At 40.9% G+C, this 26,607-nt stretch overlaps 1 protein-coding gene across 2 annotated transcripts in view; it reads left to right on the forward strand.

Annotated features, from left to right (window-relative positions):
- Positions 1–26,607, forward strand: part of abr (ABR activator of RhoGEF and GTPase) — a 136,185-nt gene that overhangs the window by 1,089 nt on the left and 108,489 nt on the right. Inside the window, exon 1 of one of the 2 annotated variants that reach the window (XM_084374109.1) lies at positions 21,078–21,447. The exons of the other annotated variant lie outside the window; for it this stretch is intronic. Within the exon in view, the coding sequence (XP_084230235.1) occupies positions 21,387–21,447 (61 nt within the window). The 5' untranslated portion in view covers positions 21,078–21,386. Of the gene's footprint in view, positions 1–21,077; positions 21,448–26,607 lie in introns of those variants that run through there. 2 annotated transcript variants of the gene reach the window in all.

Below are 26,607 nucleotides of genomic sequence, written 5' to 3' on the forward strand. Positions count from 1 at the left end.
TCAACACAATCGCTGCTATTATTGCTATTAACACTCTAAAATGTGAAATGTAAATGATGCACACAATAACTAGGCTACTTCAAAAATAAAATAAGATGACATCGAAGCAGAACACAACAGACTTGTACAATAACTGGCAGTGACCTTAAGTCTTGGTTCTAGACAATGGGGACATTTAAATTAGATCTAGCTCCAACAGAACTAACACATGTGAATACAAGTGTTGCAAGGGGCATGGCATTAGGGAACTAGATTAATATCGACAGAGGACAATGCATAAGGGAACTAAAACATTTGTACATCATACATTTGACAGTGTGCATTTAATTTGATACAACATTGTCATCAAGCAATACAAGCATTGTGTTTGACTTTGATGTACTCAATGTCAGACAACTGGTCAATACTTTAGCAGTGTCCTGCAGCACACAGTAGGTTACAACTGATCAACAATGTTACGTGATTTATTTATTTCTGGCTCCCCCTTTTTTTTTTTTGCCCTGACCATCCAGCTCCCCCATGTGGAGCGGACATCATGAAACAAAAGAGACCCTGCCTAAATTTGGCTCGAGATCAGAATTAATCTAAACGAAATTCTCAATCTGGTATAGTCTGGTATAATATGGCAAGTATGATGCAACAGGAAAAATAAGCAACTGTAGTACTGATGAAGAAGTTGTTTTCTCAGTGAACCTCTGCTTCAGCATCACATTGTTTTTTTTTATCATGTGTATTAGTGGTTTACCTCAGGCTGGGCCCATGGTGCTCTGTGTATGCTGTTTGTACAGTATGCAAACAGAGAAGTTAGATGCTGTTGCATTAGTGTATCAAGCGGTTTCCATGTGTGAAGTAGTCTACACTAAGTAGTCTCTCTCGGAGCTTGATCCTTTGGAACAGATGTCTCAGTTGTAGCTAAGTGGTTGTTATATCAGCCTCAGTAGAGCTGCAGTGTGGTTGGAGTTGGAGCCAAGGGAAGTGAAGCAGTGTGGACACAGAGAGAGCAAATCCAGTGTTTTGACATTTGCAACCAGTTGGATCCTTTTTCTGTTCCCAACACAGACATAAGACACGTTCATATGTTTTCTAATGTAGTTTAGATTGCAATTGTTGCTATGTAACTCTTTGTATTTATAATAATCACATTCAAACCACTTTTACCCTCCTGATATGACAGCAGGCAGGTGCAGCTTGTTGCCATATCCTGTGAGTTCAGCAACAGATTCACCACCGATATGTACATAAATACACATACAGTATGACTGTAAAAGTAGCACCAGTGAATGTAATTTACAAAAGTCAGGTAACTGATAACTGTATAATGTATATGATTCAGTAGCGTTGCAGTCTTAATACCATGACTGTCTTAGTGCTGCATATTTTGCATCTAGAGGGTGATATTAAGATGTGTTTTTGTTCTTTGAATCGCCATCATGATAGCCAATATAGTACATTTAGAATTTCACTGGTTTAAAACACAAGTCTGATCATCAGACACAGGTTCATTATAGAAAAAAAGTTAATTAAGTTTCGTTCACTTTACTGAGTGGATGTAACTTAACTTTAGTGCATAAAACAATGACAAGCTTTAGGCTCCAAGGTGGCCTAAAGGAACAATTGCAACACCGACTAAAGACCAGAAACAGGTGAAAAAAGTTAGATTGGCTCTCTCCAAAGGCAACAAATTCTACCTCCCAGCACCCCTAAGGATCATGTTTTATCTGTTCACAAACCAAAGTGCGATTTTTTATGGTTTTCTGAGGTAATGGCCTGCACTGTTTCTTACTAGCATGTTCTTACTTCCTTGAATCTTGTCGTGACTGTACCAGGTTTCCAGGCAACCACAGAGACTTCAGGAAGTTACTGCTCCTCCTGAGCAAGAAATAGTCTGGCACATTACTCACAGTAACACTGCACGTGTCTATTATACACTTCAGTTTTTGAATGAAACAAACAATATATTTCACGTTAATTAGTAATCTTGAGAGGAAGTTTTTGTTACCTTTGGACAGAGTCAGGTTAGCCGTTTCCCCCTGTTCCAGGTCTTTGTGCTGAGCTAAGCTAACTGTCTCCTGTCTCTTGACTGAGCACGGTATCTATGAATCCTCTCATCTAACTGTCAGTAAAAATAGCCAATGTTAAACTATTTCTTTGAGGTGTCAGTTCATTTGAAGTACTCACATTGATATGGAACAAAAACCAAAGCACTCACCAATGATTTGTTAGTAGTCATAGTTTTTGGAAGATGTAGGGTTGGTATCTAATGCACCACAAAATCTGTTAACCTCAAAGCCCTGGAAAAGAAGCAATATATGAGCTAAAGTGACAAAATAAAAGGCTATTACAGGAAGCAAGATTAACACAAATGCTGTGCCATTGCTTTAAGACTTCCTCATGAAAGTGTGGCAATATTCACTGAGATTGTCTGCATGTCATGAGTCAGTCAGTGAGTAAGTTCAACATGAGAATAGATTGAGGAAGCCCTTTTGAGCAGACAAAATGTTGGTTTGTGACACATCTTTGTGCTCCAGTCTGTTCCGCCCTTAATATTTGAGGATTATGTGTGCCTTACTACTAATTGTTAGCTCATGGTTTCATTTTGATGATGGCATTTAATGATAACTTCAGTGATTTGCTGGATATTATGTAGTCTGAATTATATGAAAAGATTTTAGGATATGACTAGCTTTAGTGTTTGTAGTGAGAATCCCAAAATATTGAAGTATTAGCAGGATGAGGCCTTCAGGTCCAGTGCTCCTCAACATTCAGGCACAAGTGCCAGGACGACGGACACAAAAGCTTTTTCTTTATGTAAAATTGAATGAGGAAGGCACTCAGCCTCTGTTTGATAAGATGTTGAAATAATCTTATGCAAAAGTGGAAAACCTTTTAGAGTGCTGTCATTGAAAGACCCCCCCTTTGTTGCAATGTTGTACTTTATCAAGGAGACATGAATGTGTGGGAAACGGCTCTGGAAGAAAATCGTCGGACATGACTCGATGTGAAAGCGAAAACTTGATGAACTTCGAGAAAGAAAACACCTGCATTGTTTTCTGATCATGACACACTGTTTCTCTTCCATCATAGCGGCTTGAGGGGTGTATTTTCCCATAAACCTGTGGGTCAGTAAGGATAAGCACTTGACTCCTAATCTATTCCATCATTGTTGTCCAACAGGATATTGATGTTGTGCTCCAGAATAATCAGCGATTGTGTCGTAAAACAATGGAGGGTATGTGGAGCTGTAGGAAGACTTTGGGAGCCTCTGCCCACTTGGCTGTGAGGTGAAGTTTTTTAATTGAAGAAACAGCAGTCATCTGGCCCCTGGTCACATGGCATTATGGGATGCAGTCCTCTTTTACTCCCACACGCACACACACCAGCAGTGGCCTCATGCCTGGGGTCTTGCTCATCATGATGCCTTTGTGTAACGTGCATTTGCTGGGAAGAGGTCCCCCTTTAGGTCATGCATGTCTGAAGCCATAGGCTTGGCCTCTCTGTATGGTTCCTGATTCATCTCTGATTCACAGCACAGTGTTTGTTTAAACCTGGAGTAAATCAGCTGTTATTTTAAGACTGTTAACCAAAGCTTTTTGTCTTTTGATGATTCTGTCTCACTGAGCAAGTCTGAAAAATTGAAAAAAAGTTTTCACTGGTGTTTGTTTTGCATTACCTCGGTCTGGTCATGCTGGCATGCAGCAGACAACTATTTGGAATGATGGATAGACTCCAGTTATCTGCTATGCAAATATTTAAAGCATTTTAATGGAGAAATATTTGTTTTTGAGGGCAAAAGCAAGATTAAGGTAGAATGAGGGCGTAAGTGTTATGTCTTATCTATTTTTAGCCCACAGCATCTTTGATCTGCACACTGAAAAATGTTTTTATTTCTGCATGGCTGACGGTAAAGTCTGATGACTCACTGTTTTGTCGGTGATAAAGTTTCAGTTGCCGCAGCAAATGTGATAACTTAATAAATTCATAGGGTCAATTCAAGTTAGAGCTGTTCTTAAGTTACTCTGTTATTTCTTAAGTCACTTCGCCAACAGGATGGATCATCTGAGAGCAGTTCCTCTTACCTATAACACACTTCTCTCTCAAGCATGTGGTAGCTCAGAAAATAGCCAGGCAAGAAAAAAACTTTTCATGCTCACAAAGTTCAGCACAGGTTACTTGCATTCAAATGTGTTGCAGTTTTAAAAGTTTAAGTATTTAAATATGATATTCTTTGTGAATGACACAAGTCTGATACAGTAATTATTTTAAAAACCTTGTGGGCAACATGCTGTTCAGATGAGTCATCTCATAAATGTAACACTAACAGGAGATATACTGTGATAACAAGTATTCCTGTTGTCAACCGTGGACCTGTCATTTTGGAATTAAAGTCTTTGGAATGTAGACCTGTCAAAACATACAGTTAGGGAACAACATATTTAATGTTGGCACTGCAGTTTACAGACCGATGATCCTATTAGACCCACAGTGTAAATGCATTACAGATTGTTGTTGTTTGCAAGGTGATATAAAGATTAAAACCAACATGACAGTGTTGACTTCTCATAACGTTCTATGTATTAGGGCTGCGACTAATGATTGTTTATAGTTGCAACCCACAGATACATTCAAATTTGCACGTGTCATAGGCTACGTACTGTATTGACATTTCCACAAAACATGTCCTATCACACTCACATAACATGTTTATTACCTGACAATCATGTCAGGAGGTGGAGGGTACGATGGTGTAATTACAGGCGAGGAAGCTGCCAAGCTGATGCTCGCAGTTCGAGTCTGCACCACTGGCTGGTTTTAAGGAGACCTCGGGACAAATTCCAGCCACGTTTGTGGCCACAAAATCAGAATATTTTTGACAGGAAGTCAGGCAGTTTGCAGCAGTGTTTTTGACATGATGTTTGCCTAAACCTAACCAATTGGTTTTTGTGCCTAACCCTAAACAGAGCATAAGCACATCATTGTGACAGGAGGAAAATTATAAATTGAACCAAACGAAATGTAAAGTGTCAACATAACTTCTAAGTTATCTGTAGTTTTGCAGAAACGTACTTTGCCATTTATTCTGAGGATTGGGTTTTTCCCAGAACCCAAAGTGACGCCTGCAAATGCTTCTTTTGTTCAACAGTCCAAAACCCAAAGACTCTTCATTTACTGTCAAAAACGACAAAGAAAAGCAGCAAATTCTTACATCTAAGGAACTGTAACCAGCAGATGGTTGACATTTTAACCTGAAAAATGACTGGAAGGATTAATAGATTATCAAAATAGTTGGCAATTAATTTTCTTTCCTCAGGCTCACACTTATTCAACTATAATAGATGCAGCTCTACTTTCTTTTCCCAGGAATTATTTCGTAAGTTTAGGGAATAAGCTTCCATAAAAAATGTAACCGGTTTCTGCAGTAGTGCTTTTTGGCACAATGAACTCCTGTTGTTTGAAAAAAAATACAACTGTAGCACCAGACAGGCTTGGCAGCACATGCTGTGTCATCCTGCTAACATGTTCAGTTTTGTATCTTTTTGTATTGTGGACATGAGAGAAAAAGGAACACACTGAATGTTTTTAATAATCCGTTGCATGGTTGCTGTTGATGTCTAGGTATTAGAAGAAGAGTTCAGCCAACACATGTTCAGAAAACTGAAGAACAAACCTGTTCTTGTCACTCTGCTAGACGGTGGTTGTTGGATATGACACACATATTTCTCCTTTCCCCTGGGTTGGCTCTTTCTTCCCTCAGATAAGCAAGGCTTGTCTGGGCTCGTCCTGAATTGCATGTGCAGCGGGGGAACTATGAGCCTGTCATATTGTTTCCATGTTACACATTCTGTGGTGTACATAGCAGCTCAGACTATTCAATGTGTTTGTGCTTTTCTCTAAAACCTGTGAATGAGAGATACCAGGCTCCTGGGCCTCGGTCTATACCACGTCTATGCACTTCTGGTTTGTATATATTGTTGGACAGTTTGAAAGCTCAGATTGCTTACTTAGAAGTGAAGGCTTGACCCTATGGCAGACTCTCCTGTAAGATCCAAACAACCTCCACAAGCCAGGGTAAATCTCTCCCAGAACTCTGGCTCATGTGTGTTATTTCCTAGGCAACACTGCTGCAGGGCTCGAGCAGACATATGGCTGCTCCTTTGGTATGTCGGCTCCTCTATTGCCTCTTTAAAGAGGCACATAAACATAAAGGGAAACAGCGATTACAACAGCAACCTGAGGATTTTTTCTGTTTTCACTGTATATGATTTGTAAATTAGATACCTTTGGATGAAGGACAGTTAATCTGACAGAAAACCATCACCTTGGTCTCTCCGATATCCTGATATCCCTGCATTTTATAAACTAAATGACACACCTACCATTAAACTTAACACATTCATTGAAAACAGGCAGAACTACATGGCCACATCATGGTATAAGACTTTCAAAGGAAAAATGCTGGAAAAGGATATCGTATTGGTTACCGCTAAAACAATTGGTCGATTAATCATGGAGTGGATTGACATAAAAATTGGCATCTATTTTGATAATGGATACATTATTTCAGTCACTTTTCAAGCAGATTTGTCCAAGCTTCTTAAATGTGAGGATATGCTGCATTTTATTTATCAGATATGATAATATCATCTTTAGGTCATGGACAGGCAATTTTAAGATGTCACCTGGGCCACTGTTCTCACTTTTTATTTTCTTAAATGTTACATACTACAGTGAAGAAAGTGGAATTTCACAGTCTTCTTTCATTATAAAGTAGGTCTAGGTACTATTTAAATACTGTGGAAGAAATGCACGCAGCCTGTATCAGAAACTGTGCCTTTAACCGAGTTGTCAGGACTTCTGAGAGGTTGTGAGGCCACAACTATACGGTCACCGCCCTCAGCCAAACCCCCACCATGACCGTATTTGCAAAATGTGACATGGAAGCAGTTTGGTGGTGCCTGCTTGGGCCTGTGAGAGCTGACCAATCAGAGCAGACTGGGCTTTACAGGAGGGGCGCCTCAAAGAAACAGGTACTAAAAAGGAGCATTCAGACAGAGGATGAATAGAGGTGCTGCAGCAATGGACAGTATGAGAAAAGTGTCTTTTGAACATTAAAGCATGTCAACATTTTCAAGGACACACCCAAATTAAAAGTATGAACCCGAAAATGAGTATTATATGGGACCTTTTAAGGATTCATTGAAAAGAGAATCAGAAGATTATTGGATAGTGTAAATAATAATTGGTGTTGCTTTTCTTTTTGTAAACCAAAATAATGAGATTGTGACAGACCCCCAATTATGTTGCAGTTTTACTTCCCTTTTGGAAAAGCTTTGATTTTATACAGTGATAAAGCAGCCAAATTACTGGTATACTGCATGTTCACCATGAATGGAAATATAACTCCTTTTATGTTTAAGTCATATTTTTTAAATATTATATGACTGCCAGTCCTGTTTAACATCTACATCTTCTATACCTCCTGAGAAACCTTTTTTTTACATTCTTCAAATCTAAAATCTCCTCAAAGTGACTTCAGTCAAGGAACCAATGGCTTTAAATCCTCCAAACTAAAAACCTATTTATGGACTGACTTGTCCCTGTGTTACCTTGGTGATGAATGTGTCGTTGTGGCTGTGCAGGCAGGCAGACAGGATGTATCTGTGATCAAGGAGGAGGAGGAGGTGTTGGTTTTGCAGCATCATTGCTCGTTCAGATGGTGGATGCAGGAGTTGAGTGTGTGTGCGGAAACCTTGACCATAGTTCTATATCTGAGGTGTGAAATGCAAGGCTAGGACCTGCAGTGCAAACAAGAGCGCTTCAGTATTGCCTGGTGCTAGCTTATCTATATGTGCATTTCGCACAGCATGTACCCACAAACCAAAAGGTCAGGATGTGTTTCTCACAGTTTGTTGCGTATAATCCCATCTCCTCCATTTTCTCTGAATCACTCGTGACTGTTTGTCATAGAAATCTCCCATAACAAACAGCTAGTGAATTTAACAGAAGTGTGGTTCCTTTCCATCATAGCTGGAATTCCCACGGTACAATCCCAGGTTCAAATAACGGTTATTGTAGTTGCCTCACATAAAATCCTGTGATGATGTGATGTGCTCCTTTAGTCTGCTGACGTCAGTAGCCACAATCATGAACTTGTGAAACTGAGAAATGAAAACGGTTGAGACGCCAGACTGGGTGCACAACGTCAAATTTTACAATGATTCATTACATAATGTGACAGATTAAAAGTGATACATAGTGAACATTTGGATTAATTTAATTTCTTGTTTATGGCAGTGCCACTTTGGTGGTTGCACCTCATATGATTTCGCCCTAGCTGACTGTTAAAGGGACCTTGGCACACTTTCCTTCGTGCCTCTACTCCTACAATCAACAAAGGTGTGGACCTCCCAGGGTTTATGATTAGGGACATGGCTATGCTGGGAAGGTTTCCACATTAAGAGGCTACAGGCTGCCAGAGATGGCAGTCATCTAGAAGCAAATCTCTGCCTTCCGTCCTACAAAAGCCCTGCTACTTCTCCCTTGAATCAGGGCAGAGCTGGACTAGACGTCACCCACCCTCTCAACCCATCTTATAAACAAAGACCAGTTATCTCACTGCCATGTTTCCCTCAAATTATGCCTGCGAGCTAGGATTTTACACAAGGAAATACAGAAGTTCAGGAAATGCAAACTCATTCTGGATGTGAAATTGAAGTTCAAATCAAGTGGAGATGAGCACCTGCAAAGTAAAGGAGCGGCCGAGGTTGGTGGTTTTCCTGTCAGTTCACTGATTCATACAACACTGCTAAATGAACCCACCACCTGTGAGCCCTAGATGAAAGTGACGTCAATACATTGATCTCACTTTTGTTGATTTGGAAATGGAAGGAAGTGCATTATCTTCCAGACTTGTATGGACAGAATATGTAAAAAACGGCTTACATTTAGCTGAAGTACAATAGCTCAGTATAAATGCAGATTGAATGCAGACACACACAAACAGCTCAGCTCCTTCTTTATTGTTGACATTTAGAAAAACTTCCTCCTAGTCTGAAGAAAAAAACACATCAGAGAAAACACCAGGTCACTTCTGATTGGCTAACTGCTCTGGCTGCCATGGAGACCCCAGTGTGGTGTGTGTGGTAAAAAGCTGGGGAGTGTGTGTGTGTGTGTGTGTGCAGGCAGTGCATATGGGCCGACAGAGCCCTGCATTCTTCTCTGACACGTTGTCAATGGGTGTGCATGGCCACATATATCAGTTGACTTCTCCCACATGATTTTGCAGCTACTCCCACTCTGACTGGAGGGGAGTCAGTCGTTTAATCAAGCCCCCCCAAAACTGTTGAGGTTGATGGTTTCACTTCAGGTAGTATGGAACCCCAAAGTGTTCAGTATTACGTAAATAAAAAACACATTTTTGAGTGAATCATGATATAAATAAATTGTGTATAATGTAGAAATGAACCAAGACTTTGTTGAAGAAATGACTAAATGAAATAAAGAAATGCCTCAACTTAACAAAGCTGCACATGCTAGCCACCTAGACTAGCTAGGCTGGCATGTGAGCTTTGATTAGTATTTTATTACTCAGTATCAAAGCAAAGAGATGGTGTTAGCAGCGTTAGCCAGCTCTTGATGGCTAGAGCGACCACAGAGAAATACTGTTTTTTTCTCTTAACAGAGGTATGTGTCACATTGCTTGATATTTTTTTTAAACCCTGCTGAGTTAACTATGAATTAAGCAGCTAATGTTGGCTGCTGCTGTTAACGCTGTATCTCCACTTTAATGCTGAGTAAGAATAACTTCACAACCCCGCCTAGCTAGTTAGCCAGCTAGGCAGATAGCCTGTGCAGTTGTTGTTAAGCTAAATACAATTAAAGGGTGTCAGTGTCTGAGATTGTGTGCTATGTTTATTTACAGCAGTAGCTAGAGACTCAATTTGTTTTTTCTCAGTTGTTGCTCTAGCTAACAGGAGCTAACTAGCTACTGTGGTAACTGTTGTTATGTTTGCTAGCTGAATAGGCAGTCAGAATATTGAAAGTTGAGATGGTAAAGATGACATCCCTGTCATGACAAGTGACATTATAAACTGTGGGGCACCGTGATGTAGGTCTTAAAGCCAGTTTGTGATTTATTTTTTATTAATTGTATAGTAATTTATTCTCAGAATTGAGCACAACTTCATATGTGGCTCTTCGAGTCGGCAAGATATAGATCAAATTTGATAGACTGTCTTAAATCGAAATGAATACTCCGCACTGAACACAATATTTTACTAATGTTTATACATGCTTTAATTTATGCAGCAACAGTGTTGCATCAAACTTCTGTTCTGAAGGTATGAGTCCAAAACTGTATTCACCTCATTAGCCAGGGTTGAGACCTGTGGCAGTATTACAGTAAACCTGCCATAGCTTGTTCTTCTCTAGAAAAAGGAGGAAGTCTAAATGGTTTTTACGTGTTGGTGAGAAACATTTGCACATGGCTAGTTTCCTGCCTAATGCAAACAATTTAAGTTTTTGTCGTGTTTTATATTGTATATGTAGTAATTTCGGTAGATCGCTTGTTATGAAAGGAAGCTGAATGCTATTGTTGGTGGGAGGGAGGCATTTTCCAGTGCTCAACATCTGCTGACTCAGACTGGTAAGGACAGAAAACATGTCCTGGTAAGGACAAATGCAACATGTGTATAAGCATACTGATGTTGACATTTGATAATCACCAGTTCCTAATGCTCAGAGTGCTTAGTGTAACAAAAGAAAGGAGGGCAGACCATAGATTGGTCTGATGGTTATGTTTTAATGTGCTCTAAACTAGTTTAAAGGCCAGATAAAGTAAATCACAGCACAAAGCACAAACAAGTCCATCAAACCCTGCCAAAATGTTAAGCAACTAAATGTCTGCCAGACACGTTGTGATAGCAGTCTTAGTCTTTTTTCTGTCTGTAAATGCTGAGCTGCTGGTGTGTGAAGTTCTCATGGTGACAGTGTTAGTGTGTCAGATGGCTGCCACAGAAAAACTGTTTTCATGGACTGTTCTGGACCATCACCTCTAAGGAGACTTGGCTCAGACTTAAAGCTTTCATCGCTGTCACAGTAGGAGGTGTAGACTTCCTTTTAGCCCTGAACACAAGGTTATCCTTTCTCAGCGCTACAAGACATCATCTCTTGCCAGCGTTTGTCATGCATCCGTTGTGTGTCCTTCTCAAGAAAGCTATATTTGATGTCGGCTGCACACCAGGGAATTAATGAAACACAGGCCTTCACCAAAGCATAGCGGTCTCAGAACACCTGTACCAAAGGATACGAAGGCATTCTCAGTTCTCTGTCCCAGTTATCGTTGGTTATTGTCTTGCGGACATCCCTTGCTACGCTCATCACTTTCACTTCCTTTATTTGCAAGGTTGAAATGGAAACAAATGGACAGATTTACAGATTTTTTAGAGAAACCACTTGTTTCTCTATTGATGCCACAATATCATAATAAAACAGTTAATAATAAGAGTGTATTCTGTACTGTGTGGATGGGAAAGCTTGCTTGTTATCTGACTAAGTCCAGCCCGTATAAGAGCAAGAAAAGAAGTGTTTGAGTGTCAGGTCACATGAGCCCCTGATGTGGGTATTGAGTGTCATTGTGGAAACACTAGCTACAATGAGCCTGCAGGTCTAGGGTTAAAGTAAAGGCATAGTATTGTACTTAGGAGGAGATCTCTCCAGGAGAAAGTTGTGTCTTCCTTCCATTGAATATTGAGCTGTTTGCAAAGTGTTGATGAACTCCATGTAGGCCCAGGCGCTGTTTGTTGGCACACAAATAATCATAATTGCTTTCTACCCACAAGGTCTTGGCAAATGAACTGAGAGCAATGCAACACTGTGTTGTTTGCTCTCAGGATTGAATTTTAGGCCAGGCTAATTCTGCAACTTTCCCAAACACTGCCTTCATTTTAATGGATATCATTGTGTTAGCATGTCATGGATCATTGTTAATTCTGATGGCTTCTGGCTTTATAAGATGCTATCTTTGTTTTCCTCTTGGTGTCACAGGTGTTGGTTTGTTCTGCTACAGTTTGTGCGAAGGTTGTCACAACTTTGATACCTCTTTCGGTACATGGCAAAAAAGAAACAGACTTGTGATATTGAAAAGTATTAGTGTCAAAACTTTTGACAGCCTCAGACAACTGACTGTTATGCTGAGGTGGTTTAACAGAGCTCTCTGGGTCAGAGAAATAGTTGCTACTTATGCTGCCACAATGCAGCTTTCACTCTGTTTCACAGTGAGTGTCCCTCTCATGTGTCAGTGAGTGTGTGTGTGTGTGTGTGTGTGTGTGTGTGTGTGTGTGTGTGTGTGTGTGTGTGTGTGTGTGTGTGTGTGTGTGTGTGTGTGTGTGTGTGTGTGTGTGTGTGTGTGTGTGTGTGTGTGTGTGTATGCTGTATCCTGCAGTTAAACTACAGGATACAGATCTGATACCGAACTGAGTCGGGAGATGTGCCAACCAACACCTCTGCAACTTGAGCGTCAAGCTCGCTCACCTGTGCCAAATTTTATCTGGAGCTGTGTTCATGGAGCATTTTATTTCCACTAATGATTAGAAAAAAAACTCAGCTGAAGCTTTGATGGTCTTGATTTGGCTTTGAGCCTTTGCGCATTACCTTGTGAAAGTTTATCCAAAATGACTTCTCATACCTTTTAGACAATGCTGTTGTTGTTTTATTTCATCCCTACACCACTGGACCTGTGTCACTGTAACATGATATAAAGGTAAAGGTTACGCCAAAGGTAAATGGGTGAAACGCTGTACTTGTGGAATAATGCTAGTGAGAGGTCACCCTAATGTAGTGGATCCAATGGGATTGTGAGATGTTGGGGAGGTGGACACAGCACCCCCATGTGGACATCTGTAACAATGACAGTTCTGCTGTGATGTGTTTGTTTCCATTCTAAAGTGTCACAGTGTTTGTCTGTTATTCACATTTTCAATGGAGTGTCAGGGTTTGTGTGGTAATAATGTTATTCTGTTGAGTAGGTGGAAGTTGCTCTCCATATATTGCTTCTCATGACATTTGTGCGTAGTATTACACCATGTCTGCTCTACACAGGAGGCGTAGTTCAAGCAACACATTAGCAGAGCAGCAAAGGCTTCAGTGCTCCATGTGTGTCTACACAGGATGCATTCAGGCCACAGTATTGAGTCTCTGACTGAAAAACACGGCCCATGTAGGTCAAGTTTAAACCTCGCGTGACAACAGCTATTGGTTTGTAGATGACTGTTTTGAAGCCTCGAGTTTGGCATCACAGCCGTTGCCATCTTGGTTTTTTGATGATTGGATCTGACTGAGAACTGGAGGACATGCTTTGATGTGAAAATAATAAGGTAGCCACGCCCTAAAGCACACCCTGATTAATCATCTATTTTACTCTAAATGGGAGTATAATTGACAAAATGATCTTTATACTGTATTGAAGAAGACTTGAAACTAGCGATTGAGACTATAAACTTTTCTCATAAGCTTATATGAAATTGGAATTCTTTTTGAAACCAGTGGAGTTGACCCCTCTGGCCCTTAGAAAGATTCAGTTTACTTGTCATGAGGAGTACTATGTAGCCTGTTAAGACAGTTGTATATTATCTTCTGAGTCGCTGGGGGAGCCATGTCAAGTGAAAAAATAACTCTGATGATGTATGATGAGTCTTAGCTTGGGCTTGAGACTTAAAATTTATAACAGGATGCCTGCGTTGCAAACTTGGGGTTTGGGGTTTATAGAAGTGGACATTAAAGAGGCAGGGGACATCTCAACAAAGATGCTGAGCTGAATTGAAGAAAATGTAGGATCCAGCATCTTTGGAGGTTGACTTGCTTTAATTTTGATCACTCTTCTTTTAATCTGTCTCTTTTGAATTTCCCTCATAAGTTACTGTTCTGTCAGTTCAGAATAATGTAATTAAAGCCGTAAGTTGAAATTGTGTTAAAGTATTGTAAATGTATTCCAGATATGTTTAGCCTTTGTGTTGCAAGAAGTAGATGAGTCCGTGTCTACCTCTCAAGCAGAAAAATTCAGAGGACTTATATTGTCTTTCAAGTATTAAACATGATTTTGATAACTTGGTTAACTTACCTTTTTCACTGAGGAATACCAAATCACCAACACCAAAATCAACCCTCATCTGTTAAATTAGTTAATGCCTACTGTAAAGTTTGTTGAACTAATAGGTCAGTCTTGCAAAACACTAATTTCCTGTAATAATGGACTCTGTGGTCTCAAATTCAATTGCAGAATCCTTCCACCACAGTTTCCTTATCTAGTCTTCTAACGGCTCTGTCCTCTACACACACTGAAGATCTCAACTTGAGTCCCTGAACCTGTGCTGGCAGAAACTAAACACTAGAGTGCAGTAGGTATTTATTTAGACACCAGTACCTTCGCTGTACTCCCTTTTCCACCTCATTTATGGGCTATGTGATTGTGTGTGTGTTTGTCTGTGACGTTTATAGTCAGGCATTTGAGGAAATCAGTCATTAGAAATCAGTTTGTTGAGTGGAAACACACACAGTGTTTGCTGGGTTGGATTTTAAATGTCAGACAAGTTCCTTGGCCAAGTGTGGCTGTGAAAGATGAAAAATGAAGCTTGTCTTACAAGAAATAAACACTAATGATGAGCAAACCGCATAAATAACATATGAGATGTTGTACAGTGTGTGCACGTTTGGGCGTGTGTGGACGTTTGAGTGTGTGTGTGTGTGTGCAGGGCAGTCCTGCTTATCTGGTGTCTGTCCAATCACAGCATGATTCAGATGATTTCCACATTGACCTCAATAGATCAAAGTGAATTCAGCTGGCATGGGATGAATACCCTCTTGCTCTCTCTTGCTCTTTCACTCTCTCTCTCTCATTCATATACACACTTCCCTCCATCTCTTTGCTCCCTCCTCTATCTTTCTCCTTGACACGAACAGGCACAGGATTGTATTTAAGGAAGCTCTATCTTATCATATATCAGTAGCTGGTTTAATATAGAAATGGCAGACACACACAGATATGTCACAGTGGTTGGCTAGACAGGGTCGTCACACATAATTGGATGTTGAAGGAGTTACAGGGGGAGATCCAGGGCAAATGAGGTGAGAGGGGATCTGGCCTGCCAGAACACATGCTGTGATGCGCACACCAGACGCAAGCTCTCCTGGTTTTCTTCTGTTCGCTGTAGCTTTTTCAGTCAGATGGAATAGGTTAATGGTCAATGAGAGGTGTTAACAGTTTAGGTTATGTAAAGAATATTATTTATCCTCTTCACACATAGGAGAAGAGGGAGAATCACTAAAGTAAGTATTGGATAAACTCCTCGTGTATTCTGACAGGAGAATTGATGTTGAAATAATACAGTGATTATGACAAACGCAGAGGTTGGACAAAAGGCCTACTTGTGCAGTTGAGATACAAACGCAACCCATGGGGCTCATCACATCATTTCACTTAAAAAGAAAGAAACTGGCACACAATAACAAACGATAAAAAATCTGCCCCAGATGATTTCAGACATTCCCATTTAACAAGCAGACATTCATCACTAGTGCACTCTGGGCTTGTTAATAATGCATAGTCATTGCTCGTCCCCGCTGCCATCTCCCCCAACCCCCCAAAACAAAGGGATGTATCTGAAAAACATGCAGCCAGAGAGTCATCCATCTCCAAGGTGTGTGTCTTTGGACTCTGACGTTTCATCTTTATTTCCACCTTCACAACTCGCATATGAAGTATTTTGAAATGAACATAATTTAATACAATTTCTTTTTTCTTAAATTTCTCACATTTTTAACAGTCCACATCAATTTACCTCTCCAGCAATGTGTTAACTTCTTTCCCTCTCTTTGTCAAGACTAATTGTATTTATCTTAAATTATTTGTATTTCTGTGAATTCAGTTTCATTACAGCGCTTCATTAGGCTTTCTTGGAACCACTCACATGGAAATACAGCTGTCTACTTCCTGTGTGTGCGACCGCTCTCACTCTCACATGCATACACTCACAAGCTAGAGCTGGACCGCTGTTCAAAGTGGGTGGATGGAGTGTGTGTTAAAAGCGGACGCAGGTTGTTAAAAACAGCTTTTAACATTTCCACTTTACTTTATTTTCATCCACCAGTTTAGTGTTCCAGTGCCGAGCAGAAGGGGGGAAAATGGGGCAGAGTGGCACATACACATACTTACTGCCACCTCTCTGTGGGTGCTGCCCTGAAGTGATGGAGGGCGGTGAATGGAAAATTAGTGCTATCAACATACCCCCCCTTCCACAATCATGCTCCAGGCAGTGGGGTTGGGGTCGAAATGTTGGATGAGAGTAAAAGGGCTACATGTGGGTGGGGTTGGTGGAGTGGGGGTGAGGCAGGGGTATCTGGGTAGAACAGAGAGCATGAAGGGGTGGGAGAATGGTGGGTGGTAGTTTGATTGGCTGGTGGGCCACTACGCTGCCTAATTGTATACACAAGCACACACAAACACGCACAGTCACACTCACACCGGCCTGGTGATGACCATCTTCCTCCAGACTATATGACAGGAAATCTTACCAATTGAAATTTCAAGTTAAGAGCCTACAACAATTTAGCTCACCCAAATGTCTATTTTTTTCTGTTATTGATTGATAAACCTACACTGATATCTGTTATGACAGGGTGTCTGCAGGTCCTTAAATATTCTTAACATGTCTTAAATTTAATAGATTATTTTTTGGCTTATTCTGGCTTATTTTGTTTTATTCTTTATTTTTTATATTAATTTACTTTACTATTTCTATAGCGGAGTCTCTCAGCCAAAGAATTTCACACAAGTGTACAATAAACATCTTGAATATTGAATTACATTTTTCTAATTATAAGGCCTTAAAGGTCAAAGTTTCACTTATGCTGTTTTTTTTACATATACTTTCACTTCACGCAACGTTTAGACTCACTCTAAAATACATATTTCTACATAAAACCTACCTTCTGCACAGGAACACATACAGTATATACTACCGCTTTATAATGGCCTGCATTCTTTGAACAAGAGTAAGAAGACTTGTCCATAGACACCCTGAACGATTATAATGGTGCTGTTTTGGTGTTCCAGTAAACCATTTCCATCCATTTCTGATTAATATCCTGGTCATATTGTGTGTAGATTGTTGCATTCTGTGTACACTAACTCCATTATGTTATTATCCACTTTTAACTTTGACTCCGTCGAGTAGAAGCTAACCTTGAAATGCATAGAACACGGCTTATTTACACCTTCAAAAGAAAGCTTATTAAGTGGAGTGAATAATCAAATATCCTGCGGGACTCAGTGGTGCAGAAGACCTCTAACTCAAATTTGACTTTGTGAAATCTAAATATGCCTTGGAGCATCATGCAGTACAGTGGGTGCTCACAGTGGGGTGACATGCATGATCAAAGGCGAGAATTGATTTTAAGCTTTTTTTTGTTGTAGACCATATATTTATAGCTGCACTGAGTAATGATATATTGTTTTTTTGTTTTACATGTACATCCAAATTAGTTACACACTCTGTTTCTGTGCACAAAGAGGAGACTGTACGATTTCAGACTCCACCTGACCTGAAGGCAATCCCACACAATGCACCTGCTTTCCTGGGAAAAACCAATTTCGATATGGAGACATTTAAAATTATGATAGCCTGAAGTCTCGATCTTATCCATCCACTCAATCCACCTGCCCAGCCTTTATTCCACCATATGCACACACAAACACACACACAGACTGGAGGACTGTTGCTGAATGTTGACCTTTACGGAGACTGAACCATCGCTGATGTGTTGCGCTTTGTTGTTGTATTACAAAGAGCGAGACTGCTTCCCCCAACATTTGCAACCAGACGGATACTTCAACTGCTCTCACCTGAATCTGCTGTGCACGCTGGTTGGCTGTGTGTTTTTTGTATTTTTGTGTGTCTGCACGTCAAATGATTGTGGAGACAGATAGTAATGGCCCTTTTTACTACACAGCTTGACTGCCTATTAATATTTGATAAATGCACGTTCGTGACACTCCAGGAAGAGTAACATGCAGCGTGGTGTGTTTGCATATACTGTAGTGTGTGTGTGTGTGTGTATGTGTGTGTGTGTGTGTGAAAGCATGGCATCTGTGTGTTTTCTTTGTTTGGCTCTGCCCCTTGAATGATGAGGCCTTGAGGAGGGGGAGGTAGGCAGCTCAAAAACCTAGAAGACAGGTACATGCACATACAGAAATGCTCATATTGGTAGGGGTGTGAGTGTGAGTGTGTGTGTGTGTGTGTGGTGGGCAAGAGAGGGAAACACACTATTGTCCCAGTTTTAAGACAAAGGGTGTGTAAGGCTGTACAGTAGATAAATCTATTTTTGATGAAGTGCCACTCACCAACCCTGTGTTCTCCGTCTGCATGGCTTTCCCTGTACATTAACCCATATATCTGTGTGTGTGTGTGTGTGTGTGTGTGTGTGTGTGTGTGTGTGTGTGTGTGTGTGTGTGTGTGTGTGTGTGTGTGTGTGTGTGTGTCTCCAAACCTTGACTTTGTCCATGTTTTTGTCATGCCAGTGTGATTTTTCTCCTATCATAATGACACATTTATATTCATTAACAGCCTTGACATGCATTAACACACACAGGCTTACATTAAATGCCTTGACACACACAAACACACAGTTATGACCTCTGGCTAGATGAGCTCTGTGGGTGCCCTGTCGTTGTACGTGTGTGTTGGTTCCTCCAGCTGGCACGTAAGAGCTCTGTAGCCAGACAAAGAGCGGTGCTCGGGGCCCGGTGCTCTGCCTGCCGAGGGTGGAGGATGAGAAGGGGGGGTGTTCCTCCTGTCAGCCTTTGTGTCCTAATTGAAGTTTTTCTGCCTCTCAACCCTCCCGTCTCTCCTCCCCCATGCTGGTTAGAGGAGGGTGAAGGGGGGAGGAGTGGACCTAACAGGGGTTTGAGGGGAGGGTTTCATACGAGGCTTTGTTGCCGCTGGCACCGTGCTCGTTTTTAATGTAGCACATGCGTTCATAAACACAGATAGTTGGGCCTGATGAGAAGAAAGGGCGCTGTGTGGTGATGCTGTCAGCTGTGACTCTGGCAACAGGATGCAACAGGAGAACTAATGTGCTAAATGAGCTAATGTGCCTATTAGAAGCTGACAGAGAGAACATTTGAAAATCAATAAAGCAGACTATAAAAATCCCAATTATATAATGACAAAATGTTGATTTCTTTGCTTCCTTAACCAGATGAAGGTTGTACTGTAACCTAATTTCTCTATGTGGGGAGTTTAAAATTGTGCTCAAGTCATTATATTACATTATATTACTTTGTTATGTGGAGAAGACTTAAGCCTTAATCAAGCCTAATCCAATGTAAAATAAAACATTTAAATCTGGTAGATCCAGATTTTTATTTGGATCCACATCAAATTGTACTCATTCATAGATGCCAGCCCCGTTAATACACCTGATTTTTCATCAAGATCCATATATTATTCCATGAGAAATTACCAAAAATGTGGGAAAACACCTTGCAATGTTAAAGAAAGTGAGAAAGAAATTCTGGATCTACACCAAAAGTTAATGGGGTCTATTCTCAGCTGAGACCCATCCTCCATCGATTTTTTTGTAGAAATCCCCTCAGTCGTTTTTGTGTAATCCTGCTGACAAACCAACAAACGGACATAGGCGATAACATAAACTCTAAAGGTTATTATTGGTGGTTTACATAGTACGAAACATGATACCAAGCAGAATCAAAAGCATGTTTTTAGAAAAAAAAAATCAACTACATGGTCGTCCAGTATGTTTTCCATTTCATCAGTACGTTCTGTATTGAGTCAGCTGAAATATCAGTATTCAGCTCTGTCCAACCACCTCCTTTTCACTGTCGCTACACACACACACACATGTCTGAGCATCTCTTTCATGTTCTTCCGATACTTGTGTGTGTGTAGAGCAAGCGGCCACGGGAACAGAAGACTGGAGTAGCTTAAAACGTGACGTCTGAATCAGTCACTTTCTCACTGAATGACTGACTCTGTTTCACACACAGCAGCTCATTGTTGTGTGTGTGCGACAGTCAAGCGGCAGCGATCTCGAGCTGATTGTGTTGGGTATTCTCTACCATCACGCATCAGAAACCCCCAAGAAAACACGGACAGACACATAAAACCATCCTCAGGAGACGGCAAACAAATATCTTCTCGGGCTCCTTACCTGTGTATGTGTGTGTGTGTGTGTGTGTGTGTGTGTGTGTGTGTATATAAAGAGTATGTTTGTCAATTGTAGTCTCACAATGCTCACAGTTTTTTATGTAAGGACAGAACTGTACCAAAAAAGGCTTTTAAGTACACCGCCCTTCCACCCTGAACAGTGCATAAACAAACTTGGAATAGTGGGAGGTCAAGTCAGCTTTAAAGAATTTGGGAAATCATGCCCCAGTTCAGGGATTTTGCTTCTAATTTATAGTTTTTTCTTGAATTGGATAGACTTGAAAACTTGAATATCTGTACATGCATCCTAATTGGAAACTGTTTATCTTCTTTTGTAGCGTTAATAGTTGGGTTTGCCTGTTTTATTGAAGAAGAAGAAGAAGAGGAAGAAAACATTTTTTTATTCTGCCATCTTGGTCAGTTATCTCTTAGAAAAAGACTTGAAAACATTATTTAAATATCATTGAGACATTTACCTGGTTTGGTAAAGACAAAGAAAGAGAAGAAAAGAAAAGTAAAGATGGAAAATTTTCGCTTAAAAGGCACATAACAAGACAGCAAGGTAAAGCAGTTGAGTTGGCACACAGCGGGAAGAGATAGCGAAAAGTAACTTTGGCGTTAATTCAATGAGGCTTCTTAAAGAGAGAAAGAGAATCTGCCAGTTAATTCATGTTTGACTCAAACCTCATTGCTACACAGTCATTATGCATCGCTTCTGAATTCCTGCCTCAGCTCGAAGAGGGAGAGAGAGCGAGAGAGGCTGATGAGCCATTCGCGCAGAATCGAGAGAGAGAGAGAGAGAGAGAGGAGGGGTGAATGGGAGTGAGCGAGCAAGCCAAAGAGAGAGAGGGAGTGCTTCTCCCTTCCCCTAGCAACGGTCGGCGGTGGTCGTCTCCAGCCTGTTGTTTTCTCTCTCTCTGTCATACACACACACACCGCTCACTCACTCACTCCCGTCTTCGGCTCTCTCACCCGCTCGTCTGCCTGTTGGACCCCCGCGGTGTCTTTTGACATTTTTCCCAAATGATTCTTTTTGCTTCAACCTGCGAGATGAAGGCTGTCTTTCAAGGATAAGGAAAAGATAAAGAGGCAACGCGAAGAGCAGCAACAGAAAAGGACGGAAGAAATAAGCAAGAAGCGGAGTGAGTGAGATAGGGAGAAAAAAGGAGGATGGAGCCCCTCAGTGCTCGTGGCCTGCCCCGACTGTCCTGGATCGACACCCTCTACAGCAGTACGTATCCCTCCATCCATTTATTTACTCCTCTTCACACATCGCTTCCCATTTATCTTTGCGCTCGTCTTTACCTCTAGCCATCTTACCCAGCAACCCCCTCCTTCTCCATCTCTTCGGCTGCCTGTTCGTGTTATAACCAGAGCTACATTCACACAGAGAACACTTTGCATTTTCTCTGGACTTCCAATTAGCGTGCATCACTGTGGCTGTCCATAACAAGACGGTCAACTCCCCCCCTCCTCCTCCTTTCGCCTCCGTTCCCTCATAGTGGTAACAACTCATGTCTGCTGTTGTCAGGCTTTTTGCTTGCTAGCAGGCACAGAGGCAGGGGAAAGCCTGGAGAAATGTAGTGTGGGAGAGTGAGTCATGCTTACAACCTGGAGGTAGAACTTTATGTTCCAACCTATCGAGGACACAAGCTGTGTGATAATGAATATTTAATCTGCTCTTTATTGTGTGTCTTCATGCCGTGCTGGAGACACAGTCTGACATGTCATACTGTACACTGGGTCACTTTGGCACTGTTTTCAGATCAGTGTTATCAGCGCTTTCAGGTTGCAGTGAGAAACAATAATGAGTTGGAAACAATTCCCTCTGCTGTTTCTCCTAAATTGGTCAGACCTTGTTTTGTTTTTGTTTCTTTTTTACTTTATATTAAAGCAACTTTTTCTATAAAAGGAATATGATAATAAGGATCATTTACATAAAGCAGGATATGAACAAAGGTTTTTTCCATGCTTTAATTCAGAGCAGGGAGTGTATACCACTTTGCCATCCCATCAGGCACAGCTGTGATTGTGTGCTGTGGAGATGCTGTGTCTGTTTGTGTGTTGGGAGTTTTTTGGGCACATGACACAGCCTTTTGGGATTTGCTCTGCTGTGTCACCATTGTTACCATGCCTTAATCTGCAGGGAGGGACTGAATAGGAGAGGAAGAGGGAGAGACCGGGTGTTGGTGTTTGGGATTTCAGTGATACAAAAACAGAAAGAAGGAAACCCAAAGTTCAAGCATGTTGTCAGAAGTGTATTTTGTAGGCAGCTGTTAGTTCTTCAAAGAGGACTGGGGACTATCAGAAAGACAGCTATGGTGTTAAAATAGTATCCCACTGTACAGTCATGAGCCTTTTCATTTTGTTTATTACACATAAAACATAAATGTATGAGTTTGTACATCTTTACGTCTTGTTTCTTATTGCAACATTAACGTCTTTGTGTTGTGCCGATTCAGCAACTAGTTTCACTGGTTGAGTGATATGGTTTCTTGATTTGCTTTCCTTCCCAGAGTTAGATGAGAGCATCTATACCACTCATGTCTGTCCTCTAAAATTAAGCCAAAGCTAGTGATTAGCTTTAGCATTAGCATGGCATAAAGATGGAAAATAGCTTGCCTGGCTCTGTCCAAAAAGACAATTCAAAAAAAAATCTGCCTGCCAACACCTTTTTATGGCTCTCTAATCAACATTATATATCTTGTTTATACCTCTGTAAACTGAAGTATAGAAAAGACACGGGACTGTGTCTTGGCACAGTGCAGATGGCCGAAGGCTATTTTTTGATAGCCTTGCTAGCAGCTTGTTGAAGGACGTAAACAGTGCAGAAGGACATTACTCACCTGTCCTTGGATAATTCTCGACAGCAAAGTGAGAAACATTTTAGTTAAATTTTTTTGTTGATTCTGGCGGCCCCTTCGGACAAAAGATGACAATGGTGAAACAAATTAAACACTATTTTGGTGACGTCCCACCAGAATACAGAGCAGCTTCTTCCCTCAGGCTGTGAGACTCATGAGCACTCTGCCATAAAAAGTAGTTTTAATTTTATGACTTTTTAGACCCGGATAAGTTGGAGTCGGGCCTGGGGACAGAAATTGAGAATAACTATAATAACTATATAGAAATAGTCTTTTTTCTTGCTCATGATCTCATTTGCCCATGTAGGTCATAAGAAGGCATCAGTAATAATTTGTGACTCTTTCATATCGAGGAAGTGGCACAACTAGATGCCATTGTAATTATTAAACAACAAGTGTAATTTTCATCAATGAAATTAGTCAGTTTTTTCAGATAAAAGCTCTACAGTCAAACCCACGCTCAGTGTGACCTATTAGATAACATTCTAGTAACGGGTACAGCCAATAGTGATCAGCATGCAGTGACCCTGCAAACAGATTAGCTTAAGTAGTGGTAGTGCTAGCTTGATAGCTTTCTTAAATGTCCCTTTCCAATCTTTATGCTAAGCTAAGCTGCTCGCCCACTGATTTTAGCTTCATGTATAGTAAACAGACATGAAGGTGGTATAGAACTTATCATCTTAATCACTGCAAGAAAATGAATTGGTGTATTTCTCATGGTGTCTAAATATGTCTTTAAAGTGTCACAGTTCATATTCTTTGTGTGATGCTGTAGTGATGTTTTATGATATTGGCCTTTTTCACGAAACCATCATTTTCCAGTACCTGTAAATGCATCACAGCACTGGATTGTTTCAGCACAGTGAATGCATTAGTCCACTTTCAAAACTGGATCAGGTCTGTGTAACTGGATGATAATGAATTTTGATCACCGGGGGCTGTATACTTAGTCCGTGTACTATTTTAATATTATGCTATTTTGGTTCTGGCATTACTGTGACCAGAAACAGAATACATCATAACTTAACACCTAATGTGCTTTAACACATTTGAATTCTGTGAGAGGCTGGATGTGTACAATAGATATTAACATTACAACAGGGTCCATCCAGGCTTTACTATGAGCTCTTCTCATGGAAAAGGGCACAGTTCTTTTGTGCACCTGTCATTTCGTCATCCTTTTGCTTTCAATCCATCCTTTATCGTATACTTCATGTGCCTGTGTCTGTCTGTGTGTGTGTGTGTGTGTGTGTGTGTGTGTGTGTGTATAGTATAGTATAAATTAACTGATATGTCAAGGGCTGCTGAACTCAGCCCTTTCCTCCACTCGGGAATAAAAATACACTCCCAGTTTTGTGAGCTTTTCAAGGGCCAATGTGAAGCCCACTCCGGGAGTCCCACTACACTGACCCTGAAACAGCCCATTCACCAGTTCACAGGCTATAACACGTCAGCAGATGGTAGACCTAGCAGGGGAAGATGACTCATACCTAGATGTTAACGTAGGTTGATGACCCGGTCCCACCCTTCCTGTAGTGTAGTGGAGTGCCATGTAGTGGACCAAACATTAGGCTGTAATTGCATCCTTTCTCTGCAGCCACTGAATCTGTGTTAATGGCTCAGTGTTAAGCGGTGACCACACATCCTTAACTCCCTGAGTAAAGTGGGAGTGGATGCTCGAAGCCACAGCCGCCTTGTTCCCCCATGAGACTTTCTGTTCAGCTCCGCTGTTTGGCCACAGCTGATCAAGGCAACGTTTGCCTCAGCTTTTCTATTCCACTGCGTCCTCTTTTCATCTTTGTTGTACTGACACCAGATTTAGGTCACAAAAAAACACATATAGGCAAGGACAAACAAACTGCAGAATTAAATGGAGACAAAAAATAACAGCTGCAAGTTCTTGCAGAGCGGTATGCACTCACATCAGTGTAAGTACACAAAACACATTCTCAATCCAAATCACTGGCCCAGACCTCTCATCAGTCATCCTCTGCCCCATTTGTCCAGGCAGAAACGTAAGTGGTAGACTCCCAGGCGGCTATTACTGTTTTTGTGCATGTGCGTGTGCATGTCAGTTGCAAACACTACAACACAAACCTCTTATTTTCCCCCTCATCCTTTGCTTCTCCGCCCCTTTTTTGTCTTCTCTTGATCTAAGTCTTTTGTGAGTGTGTTTTAACACATACAGTAAAAACTGATGAACCAGTTTTATTATATTCTACAGCAGGGTAAAAGGGTAGTCCTTTTTTTTGTACCCATGATCTGATTTTAGATGCATTTTGTGAGTGCCTTTGTCTCCATTTTCTGTCTCTAACCACTTCATCTGTTAATCCTGTACTGCGTATCAGATGTCTTTGTTGTTTCAGTGGTTCATACATTGGATATTGTCTCTAGCAGCGTTTTTGTCCTTCACTGATGTAAAAGTGTTGATTTGTCTTAGCTAGTTTGCTAGAAATTTAGATCACCATGTCATCAGTATTGGCCGATAAAGGCTTTAAAATAAAAATCAACTCAGACCAACATGAACATTTCTGCTGATATGACGGGCCGATAAGATGACGCTTTAATTATGCACACGTCACTCTAACCATTAGATAAATCGTTTTTTTACTTCGCCCAGTAAATGTGTACATTTTGAAAAGTATTGCATGTCTGCATCTGCATAATAATATGTAAATTCCACTGCAGAAGAGACTCAATGTTCTCTGCAGTTAAGTGGAAAAAAATACATGCATATATTGGTATGGACGTCTGCAAACAGCCAATATGAGTTGGAAAATATTGGTATATTGGATATCAGCAAAAATCCAATATCTTGTATCCCTGCCCGATATACTATACGGACCAGTATTGGCCTTTTTTTGGAATATCAAATTGGAAAAAGTGTTGTTGTTGTACTGTTCCCAAGCTCCCGGATGGGATTATTCAAGGACATGTTTGTCTCTAAGCCCATATTTTTCTGTGCATAAACTGCAATGCTGTTGCCATCTCTACAGCCCGAGTGGCAGACTCTGACTCTGACTCTGACTTCATCCTGTGCTGTAGCGTTCAAAGAATTAGCCAGACTGCTCTCTGGCTTGCTTCTGAGCCACGTGACGCTAAAGCAACATCAAAGGAAAGCTAGATTATGTAAGAGCCAGAATATGGGCATTTTGGAATGGCAGAGCCAAGGTGGCACGTGCACATGCACGCACGCACGTATGTCAAAACGATTTTCCCTAATCCCAGTCACAGTGAGGAAGGCTTGAATATGTTTGCAGCTCTGAGGGAGCATTAAAAATAAATCTATCCTCATTTCTGTACATCCTGTCAGTGTATTGGCGAGAACTTGGGTTCAGACCAGCAAGCCATATTAAAATACCACTGTGTGAGTCAAGGGGGCTGTTTACCAGTATGTAAAGGGTTAAATATTGCTGTGTAATCCCTGCTTTCTGCTGTACTTGCAAATAGTAATATTTAATAACATGTTTCTGGTGAGAAGTAATCTGCTGTCTGTCCTGGTGCCAACCAGCGAATGCACTCTAATC

This window comes from Pagrus pagrus, assembly GCF_965226575.1.
Source record: "Pagrus pagrus genome assembly, chromosome: 14".
NCBI lineage: Eukaryota > Metazoa > Chordata > Actinopteri > Spariformes > Sparidae > Pagrus > Pagrus pagrus.